Here is a 10534-nt window from a genome sequence, read left to right on the forward strand (position 1 = left end):
AATTCCGTCTGTAAAAATGTTATTAATTTTGCTGTGGAAACTCCAAAGACTTTTTTACAACATAGAATGAACGTTTTAGGTGTAATTTTATAAAAACAACAAGAATAAAATTAGTCAACAAACTAATCAACATGTTTTTGGATGAAAATACAAAAAAAAAATCCAGGCTAAAGTCACAGTTTGCTTTCGGCCACAAAGATGAACAGTTTCTGTTGCTAGAGGAACTACACAGACCTCACAACTCCATGATGTAACCTTTCTTATGTGACTTCAGTCTGGTTGTGTGGATTCAGCGATACCAGGCAGCCCCAAAAATTTAAAAATCTCTCCTAAGAGCTCTGGGCGTTTATAAATATTAACGCGTCAATTATGATTTATTAATCGCATGCGTTAACCTGTCAACTTTCACTACCCTATTATTATAATAACTATTAATACTATTGTTATTATTACATTATTGTTGTCTGAGGTTAATCAGAATTCACCATGAGCTATGATATTTGCAAATGATATTGTGATTTATAATGAGAGCAGAGAACAAGTGGAGGAGAAGCTCGAGAGGTGGAGGTTGAGTTTGAATTTATTTATTGCCCTGGAAAGGAGAGGAATGAAGGTTATCCGCAGCAAGTCGGCGTAAACGAGTGTGAATAAGAGGGACATAAGTGGAAGAGTGAGGTTACAAGGAGAAGAGATAAAGAAGGTTGAGGATTTGAAGTATCTAGGGTCAACAGTCCAGAGGAATGGAGAATATGGAAAAGAGTGAAGAAGTGAGTGCAGGCAGGTTGGAATGGGTGAAGTAAAGTGTATGGTGTGATGTGTGATTGAAGAGCTTCAGCTCAAATGAAAGGAAATATGTAGAAAACTGGTAAGAACCGCCATGTTGTTTGGCCCAGAGACAGTGAGGAAAAGACAGGAAGCAGAGCTGGAGGTAGCAGAGATGAAGATGCTGAGGTTCTCTTTGGGAGTGACCAGGATGGATAGGATCAGGAGTGAGTCCATCAGAGAGACAGGACATGTTAGAGGTTTTGGAGAAAAAGTTAGACTGAGATGGTTTATACATGACCAAAAGAGAGACAGAGAATATATTGGTAGAAAAATGCTGAGGCTAGAGCTGCCAGGGTAGATGTCTAGATGAAGACCAAAGAGGAGGTTTATTGATGCAGTGAGGGAAGACATGAAGGTAGCTGGTGTTAGTGTAGTAGAGGATGCAGAAGACAGGGTTAAATAGAGGAAGCTAATTCGCTGTGGTGACCCCTGAAGGGAAAAGCCAAAAGCAAAACAAGATTTGCTATACACTCCCCTTTGTAAATAAATGACATAAGAGTCACACATTTGTAAGAAACAGATGAGACTTCTTTTTTTTTTTACTTTCAAATCTTTATTCAAATGATATACAGTAAGGAACATAGAACAATAAACTGTACATACATTTTTACTGCATAGAAAATTTGCTACTCTTTTTGTCAACCAATGGCAAACAGCTTCAGTTGAAGACATCACTGGCGTAGTTTTAAACTTGTAACTTCAGGTACCCAATGGGCAGCATGTGCGTACATAAACTCTGCTCCAAGATTGACTGATTTGGACCTTTGTAATGGCAGAACTTAAATCCTGTTTGCAAAAAATAAGGCAGCCAGAGTTCCAGTACAAGGGATATCAGAGACTTGGCATAAAGTGGGCATCTTAAAAAGGAATAACTTTAATAAACTTACAGATTGTTTTCTTTCAATTTAAGAACCAGAATTGTTGGAGATTAGAAATTTAAGAGCATGCAACCCTGAGCAATCCCATAGCTCAACAGTCTGGGACAAAACTTGTTCCCATATAGAACAGCGTTTATTAAAGACTACTTCTAGAATTTGGGAGCAAAAGGATGGAGTGGCCTACCAGCAGTCCTGACTACAGGTGTAATGATTGATCAAATTAATTGATTAGTTAATTTGTTTGAGACAAGTTTTTTATCAAATTGACCTATACTATAATATAATTGTTTTAAAGTGAAATAAATCGATTATAAAAATTTGGAAAAATTATCTCCACATCTACACGAGGATGAGTAACAGCACTGACAGCATACAATAAACTTGAAACTTCATAGTCAGTTGTTAATTATTAACCACTATGATGCATGACAGAAATGAAGTAGCAGGGTCCAAAGTTAACATTTATCGAAGTGTTGGGACAGATTCAAATTCAAAAATAAATGTTGCTTCACTTTTGATATTATGTCATACCTGAGCTGGGCATTTGAAACAAAAGTGGGACTTCAGGTAATCTATTTTTTCTTTCTATTTTAATGTTTTAAATCTGTCAGTGTCATGGGAGATTGCACTTTCACTCACATTTTCAGTTCTTGACTATTGATCGGCACATCTCACGGGACATAGTGATGAAAACACAGAAATGTTCTTGTTGCCTTAAATTATCAAATGGTGTGTACATTTTAAGCATGCTAACATGTTGAGTTATGATTATGAAACCAGGTCAGCTAAATAAAAATAAGTATAAAATCATAATTTTGATGTCTTTTTCTTTTTTTTCAGTTTTTGCTGGACGTTGCGCCTCCTACTTAATATCTGGATCTTCATTTAGCAATAGAAGAAAAGCAATGCAGCAGCTAAACAAAAAAAATATGTCCTTGACGTGAGACATGTATGCTCACTTGGAAGAACATTTTCTGGATGAGAAGAGGGAAACTCATTTTTTCAAATGGATTTTTCCTGACATTTCTGTTGGATAGGATGCATTTTTTTCCTCAAGATATAGTTTTACAAAAAAAGAAAGATAGAGAACAAATATGAAAAAATAAATACAAGCAATTTTTCTAAAACACACAACATTGCAAATGCAGCAATAGTAGTCATATGATGACTGGGACCTTGAAAATACAAAGTTTCTGTTCAGTTTATCCAAAAAGGGAAGTAGAGAATTGTTTCTGAGGGAGTTTGAATCATTTCCTTGTCAGACAGACGAGAACGTGAGAAGTTGAACGCATTTTGGGAGGATGAACCCCTTCACCGTGGAATCCCCCACAGAGGCTCCCGAGGAGTATGGCACCGGGACGGCAGTGGCGTGCGTTATTCTGGGCTTGTCCTTCCTAATTGGAGTTCCAGGAAACCTGTTTGTGATCTGGACCATCCTGAGATCCATGAAAAGGCGCTCACACACCGTGATGCTCATCTTGCATCTGGCTGTTGCAGACACCGTGGTCCTCATCACCCTGCCTCTGTGGATTTACTCCATGGCGCACACCTGGGAGTTTGGAGAGGGAACGTGCAAGGCTTTGGTGTACTTCATCAGCACCTGCATGTACAGCAGCATCTTCTTCATCACTCTAATGAGTGTGGAACGTTTTGTAGCAATTTCTCATCCGTTTGTGATGCTGCGCTGGGGAAACAAAAGTTTCATGAACAGATTTCTTCTATTTTTGTGGCTACTTGCCTTTTCTATGGGAACGCCGGCCATCCTGACCCAAAGTTTAAACGAAACAGACGGAGTTACCCAGTGCTTTTTTAGAGAATTCAGCTCCGATACCCAAGCGATCATCATTGTGTGCCTGGAGACAGTGGCCGGATTTGTGCTTCCTTTAATTATTCTTTCTATCTGTAGCTGTCACGTCAGCATGAAAATCAAGAAACTGAGTTTTAATTCAAAGCCGAAGTCGGTGGTTCTCGTTCACGCTGTGGTGATTGCTTTCATATTGTGCTGGCTGCCTCACCATATTATCAACATCATTGACGTGGTCTGCCTCCTGATATCAGACACTGAACACGAATACGTCCCAGAATATCTTGTCTTTAGCTCTGGCGCTCTTGTTTTCATCAGCAGCTCCGTCAATCCCATGCTGTATGCTTTCTTTGCGAAGAATTTCAGAGGAAGTCTGGAAGGCTCTCGCCTGGTCAGGCTGTTTCAGGAAATGACTACTTACACAAATAAACTCAGAGATCTGGCAGTACAGCAGCAGTCTGAACAGGGACCATCCACTCAGGAAGAATTCATATCTGATAGTACATGTTAAAAAATATATATCTTCAACCAGTAAAACTGAAATCATGAAATGGTATGACAATCTCAGCACATTTTCTTTTTTCAATAATAATCTATAATTTTTTAATATTGTTAAACTGTTTATCTTTTTACTCACGTGTTTAATTATTATTTTACTTTAAATAATGGTAATAAAAACATATTTCTTTGAAAACAAGATACAAAAATCCCATCCTTTTTCAGAAGATGACTTTTACATATGTATTTTTTTACTATTATTCTGGTTTTTATTTTGAAAGAGGTTATTAACTTAAATTCACTGGTTATCACACACACTCTTGTTGAAACCAGAAATGCGTTTTTCATAAAATTTATAATAAAATTAATTATTAATACTTACACAAGTGGCGCAGTGGTTAGCACTCTTGCCTCAAAGCAAGAAGACCCCAGTTCAAGATCCAGCTGGGGAACCTGAGGTTCCTGGGTTAGCCTCCGGCACCCCTGCGACCCCGAAAGGGACAAGTGGCTAAGAAGACGAATGAATACTTATATTATTTTTCTTCAACTGAAAAAGTAAATAATGTGATCAAACTCATTGTCAAATTGTTACACAACAGATCATTTTAGCAAATTTACAATTTTTCTTGTTTTCAGTGAAACTCTTTAATGATCTTCTCAAACTGTTTACATTTTATAATGTCAAATAAACATTTTTACCATAACCTTTCACCTTAAAATCTTTTTTTCCAGTTGGTTTCTGAACAACACATATATTTTGAAGTTTTGATTCCGATGCACATTTTTCTGTGCTCATGATGTCAAAATCAACATGTGTGAGTCAAGCTTAGTCTCATAAAAGCGTGTGAAGCAATGCTGTATTCCTGTGTGGTCTGAGCATAAACGAGAAGTGAAGACTTCCCTTTGAATACATCTGTTGTTCTTGCCATTCAGACACCACAGTCAGCATTTAAACTTGCAGCATGAGCATCTCCGATGAGCGCGTTCCCTCAGAGACGATGGCCACTAGGGAGTTAGATGGTGGGACAGTAGGGGCTTGCGTGATCTTGGGTTTGTCCTTCTTGGTTGGGGCTCCCGGGAACGTGTTTGTGATCTGGACAATCTTGAGGCACGTTAAGCAGCGCTCTCACACCGTGGTGACCATCCTGCACCTGGCCGCTGCAGATTTGCTGGTCCTCGTCACTCTGCCGCTGTGGATCTACTCGTTGGCGCACTCGTGGGTCTTTGGGGAAGCCTGCTGCAAAGCCATGGTGTTTGTGATCAACGCCTGTATGTACAGCAGTGTTTTCATCATAACGCTTATGAGTTTGGAGCGTTTTGTTGCTGTGCGTTACCCCTTTGCGTCAGTTAACTGGAAGAAAAAAAAAGCAATGAACAAAGTTCTTTTGGCTGTTTGGACTGTATCGTTCTTGTTCAGCATACCTGTCATCCCAACTCAGATAGTCGATACGGATCTTGGACAGGAGCAGTGTCTGTACCGCAATTACACCTCCACAACTCAAGAGCTTCTGTGTCTGCTGCTTGAGACAGTGTTGGGTTACATTTTACCCTTCTCCATCCTTGTGATCTGCTATGGCTGCCTGTGCAGCCGCATCACTCAGATGACTTTCAGGTCGAAACGCAAGTCCACCGTGGTGATCGGAAGCATTGTGATCGCGTTTGGCATCTGTTGGACACCCTACCACATTGGAAATCTTCTGTCGCTCGTCATCCTGGCCATGCAGGATTCCTACAAAGATGCAGCGGATAATCTGGAGAACATCAGGAGCACAATGGCAACCATTGCAGGAGCCTTGGTCTTCATCAGCAGCACTATCAACCCCATCCTCTATATGTTTGCAGCTCGCTCATTCAGAGAATCCCTGCGTGAAACTGGCATCCAGAAGCTCTTCCGTCACATCTCCAGCACCTCCCCAGGTGAGGGCAACAGGGAGGTGTCCTTTGTGACCAAGAAGCACAGCAACCAGTCTGAAACCTCACAGTGTGTGGTCGATTCAAATGTCCAAATGGATGTTTTGTTGAAAATGTGCGAAGATGCACCATCCTGATGCTGAAATTATATGAAAGCGTTATTGGTGTTCTCTTTGTGACAACATATTTATTATACGATATTGGCTCTACTTTCCTATTTAAAGCAAAACAGCTTTTTTCATTTCTTTAATGCCAAGAAAGCGTGTTACTCTGATTACATAACTGAGGTGTTTTGTTGCTTGTGGAAACAAAAGTGCTTCTTTTTTTGCCGTCATTCCTCACCACTTCTCATTTTCCACACTTATGTGGCAATGACCTTTTTCTTGCATAACTCGTCTGTTCCACACCTTAAAGACATGTGAATGTGTTGACCATTTTTGCACTTAGATATCCTTAAAGTTTGTTCTGTTCATGTATTGTTTTTTTAACGAAAAGTTAGCAGTCAGATAAAATATAAAATATAGATTTGTCTAAAGTTGTCTTGTTGCAATAACACAAAATCCAAGGTTTCCACTTCCTCTCCACACGGAGATTGCCAAATAAAAAAAAGACGTACATTTCTGTCATGGGGCTGCAAAAAGAGGAATTGAGCCCAAGTTTTTGTCTTCTAACTTAAAGCAGAGTCTTAGAATGAGGTCATTGTTCTTCTTGCACTTTTATTCAACTATGTATATACAAACATATTTATATGTGTACGGGTTGTTTTTGATCATTAAATTGGGCCAACTTCTGTTGAAGTTCAATGCTGACCCAATCAACTTACATAAAAATCAATAAATATTGCTTACCTGACAGAAAAGACTCTGTTTTATTAATGTACCAGTAGATGGCAGTACAGCTTTCTGAGACATTACTCCTCCTGTGAGGTTCTGACCCTTTTTTAAAGGTGAACATATAATTTTACTTTTTTCATGATTTAATTTGGTGTTTTACTTATGCTGGAACTCAGTAATGTAAGCTATTTGAAAGAAAAATGCTGAAGAAGTATTAAAATCGTCTATTGCAGTGATGATTTGACGATGACCTTTATACCATACAAGTTATTTGAAGCAGTACAAAGCTGCAAACATTTGAGAAAATTATTTTAAATATGATTAATTTCCAGGTGGGAAGGGATTTGTGGCTTGAAATCAATCTGATCTGACCACACCCATTGTAAAGGCCCTGATTTTCTCACAGCAAAAACTCACTTTGAATGTGGTAATGGAAAAACACAGCTTTGGAAATCTTCCCACTAAACAAGGAAGAGTTGTGAACACAAAACTCAGGAAAACAACATAGGGCTTTTAATGTGGTAACAATCGAACAAATATATTTTGTTTTAAGTCATTAATTTACTGTGATTTCTCTCAACTTCCTACTGAAACATGACAAAAAGCACAAATCACCACAGAGGTCAAGCCATGAAAAAGCCCTCTGACGTAACTGAGCTGTTTTGTGCCACCAAATGTCTGTAAGTTCTTTTGTCGAGGCCTTCTGTACAAGCTTTGTAACTTGAGAAATCAAAGTGATGTGGCTGGAGAAAGTATTTCCACATACAAACAAGTGCAAATAATTGAAATTTAAATAAAAGGAGAAGAACAGATACAAAGCTCTGTGAACACTATGGTCTGCAGGGCCTTTTAGTGTGCAGAAAAGGGAGTGTCAGTGGCAACAAAATGTGGGATTCTGGGAACCTGGCCAAAGACTTAACCAAGGCTGCAAAACCCTCTGAAGTTCAACAACTTCTGCTTTGCATAATTGTTACTGTAATATGCTTTTAGTAAAAAGAAAATAAAAATGATAAGTTGAATTAAAAAATGCACTTCTGAGCGATACAAAAATAGCTTAGTATGGTATGATTTCACAGAGTTAATGGGGGTTAAAGGGGTAAAAGGGTTTTAGAGCTTCTTTTCATCGTGTTCGGTCTTGTTTTTACCTCTCATTATTAGAAGTAATCTCTTTCTGAATGAGGTTGTTTTTAATTTTGACTTTCTACAGTCCTTACTGCATTCCTGTCCACCTCCTCTTTCTGCCTCAGATCTCTTTTAAACTAACAATGGGACAAAAATGCACTTTAGCAAAATGGTTTATGACTAATAAAAGACAAACATTTTTGTTGGGAAAAAGATTGTGTTCTTTTGTTGATGGTGGTAAAAAAATAAAGTTCAGTTCAAAGCACAAAGAAAAAACAAAAGGCAGTGCATTCGTTCAAAATGTTAGGTTAGTTTTGGATACATTTATAAAGCGAAATGCTATGAAGCCCCTAAAGGGACATTGAAGTAAAGAAAAACATTTAAGTCAAAAAAAAAAAAAAAAAAAAAAAACACCAGTTAGTATCTTGTGTGCACCTGATACTAACTGTAGTTCACCAGATACGAACTAACTGGTGCTCACCATGTGCTCACCAGATGCAAACTGATCGGTGCTCACCAGATACTAACTAGTGCTCACCAGATACTAACTGACCGGTGCTCACCATACACTACTGACTGGTTCTTACCACATACAAACTGATTGGTGCTCACCATATACTAATTGACCGGTGCCCACCAGATACCAGTGCTCACCAGATACTAACTGACCGGTACTCACCAGATTCTAACTGGTGCTCACCAGATACTATTTAACCGTTACTCACCAATTACTAACTGGCGCTCACCAGATACTAACTTGTGCTCACCAGATACTAAATGACCAGTGCTCACCAGATACTAACTGGTGCTCACCAGATACTAAATGACCAGTGCTCACCAGATGCTATCTGGTTCTTATTTCTAGAAAACATGATAAAGAGAAAAGATCTTGTGCAACTTTTGATGCTAGTATCTTCAAAATAAAGAAATAAAATACATGAGAAAAACAATGTACTAATTATTAAATTTTACTCTGATATAAAAGCTCAAAATGTTTCTCTTAAGACCACTTTCTAAGCGTCCAACATATTTTACTATACAGACAAAAACTATCATAAAAGTTTATGCCAAAGGTAAACAAGATACGAGGTTAAATGATAAGATTTATATAGCTACTCCCACCAATGAAATGCAGTTTTAAAGAAGTTTAAGAGATATTCCCAGCATGGGACTAATAAAAGATATTTTATTCTTATTTGCTGAAATGTTCAAACACAGGACATTATATGGAACTAAAAAAAAGAACAAAAGATAAAGTAGTATCAAAATATTTCATCCATCCATCTTTCCATCCATCGTTTAAACCCTCCCAATCCCCTTTGGGGTCACAAGATCACCAGTGCCTTTCCCAGATACTGTTAGGTGAAGGTGGGGTACACCCTGGACATTTCAAAAGACATTTGTGTGAAGAAAGGACTTCTTGAAAAACTTCCATCTGTGCAGAACATTTTGACATAGTTCTATTGAATTATGTCAAGAATGCGTTTGACAGGTCAAGCAAAGGAAGGACCAAATTGACTGTAGAATAGCTTTTTACATGCTATAAACATTTTAAACATGGCTAGGAAACATAAAAATTAAATCTGGACTTATTTTCAGTTGATTTAAATGTGCAACAGTAGATGTTTTATTTATTTTTTTTCAAAATTCACTGTAATGTAGTGTTTATTTTACTATTTTGTTGTTTGATTTTAATTATTCTAACACTTATTAATTGTGTTTTTATGTACTTTTATTTGGCAACAAATTAATTTTAATATACTGTTTGTGGTGACAAATAATACAGTTTGTATTAGGTGTGTCACAATTTCTATTACTACAATCCAAGCAGATCAATTTGTCAGAGTCAAAATCAAATTGACCTATACCGTTTAAAAACTGTTTCAAAATGAGACAAATCAATAAGCGATCTTGGAAAATTCCACTCTGACTGAGACACAGACGTTTTATTTTAATATAATGTAAAAACAGTGCATCACAGTAGATAATGCACACGCGGTGGCAGCAAAAAATTATCAATCCATCATTACAATGTGGAAACACTTTGAATTTTGCAGTATGGTATGATGTACTGTTTATGTTATTTTTATGTGAAAAAACAACGGTGGGTGAGCTTTATGAAACACAAATGGATTTGTCATCAATTCTTGTTTATTGTTTGTACAGCTATTTAATTAAAACTTGATTATCTTGCAAGGAAATACAAGGAATCTAAACTTCACCCTCACTGTTCAGTACAAGGTATTTATATCTGAGTCACACTGGTTGAATTTTTGGATCAAGATATCTTGGATCAATTATAGGTCAGTGAATCAGATCGTTCAAAATGAACCAAAATCGACCGTAAATCGCATCAGCAACCAAAAATTATGATATGAATCAAAATGTTCTTCAAACGAATCATTGCACCTCTAATTTTTAACATGGCTGGGATACATTAAAATTAAATCTGGACTTCTTTCATTAGACCACTTGAATTGTGCAACAGTGATTTTTTTTTTTTTTTCTAAATTCACAGTAATACGGTTTTGTAGTGTTTTCTTCACAAGTAATATTTTATTCATTGTTTTAACATTTTTTTTCACTTATTAGTTGGGTATCCTTATGACATGCATTTTTATTTGACAACAAATTAATTTTAATTTTGTGACAAATAATACATT

At 37.3% G+C, this 10534-nt stretch overlaps 2 protein-coding genes across 2 annotated transcripts; both read left to right on the forward strand.

Annotated features, from left to right (window-relative positions):
• The first annotated feature begins 1884 nt into the window (after positions 1 to 1884).
• LOC112160947 (leukotriene B4 receptor 1) lies at positions 1885 to 4663 on the forward strand. The gene is made up of 2 exons (XM_024295875.2): positions 1885 to 2270; positions 2544 to 4663. The coding sequence occupies exon 2, from the start codon at positions 3005 to 3007 to the stop codon at positions 4016 to 4018; it is 1014 nt and encodes a 337-aa protein (XP_024151643.1). The 5' UTR covers positions 1885 to 2270; positions 2544 to 3004; the 3' UTR covers positions 4019 to 4663.
• Positions 4664 to 4809: 146 nt separating this feature from the next.
• si:dkey-148a17.6 (uncharacterized protein LOC108190685 homolog) lies at positions 4810 to 6770 on the forward strand. The gene has a single exon (XM_024294893.2). It carries the CDS (start codon positions 4968 to 4970, stop codon positions 6051 to 6053), a length of 1086 nt encoding a protein of 361 aa, XP_024150661.1. The 5' UTR covers positions 4810 to 4967; the 3' UTR covers positions 6054 to 6770.
• The last annotated feature ends 3764 nt before the right edge of the window (positions 6771 to 10534 follow it).

The sequence above is a fragment of the Oryzias melastigma genome, linkage group LG3 (genome assembly GCF_002922805.2).
Source record: "Oryzias melastigma strain HK-1 linkage group LG3, ASM292280v2, whole genome shotgun sequence".
NCBI classification, from domain to species: domain Eukaryota; kingdom Metazoa; phylum Chordata; class Actinopteri; order Beloniformes; family Adrianichthyidae; genus Oryzias; species Oryzias melastigma.

Bases quoted from the DNA above. Each gene is read 5' to 3' on its own strand.
- si:dkey-148a17.6 (XM_024294893.2), top strand. From the start codon at position 4,968: ATGAGCATCTCCGATGAGCGCGTTCCCTCAGAGACGATGGCCACTAGG.
- LOC112160947 (XM_024295875.2), top strand. From the start codon at position 3,005: ATGAACCCCTTCACCGTGGAATCCCCCACAGAGGCTCCCGAGGAGTAT.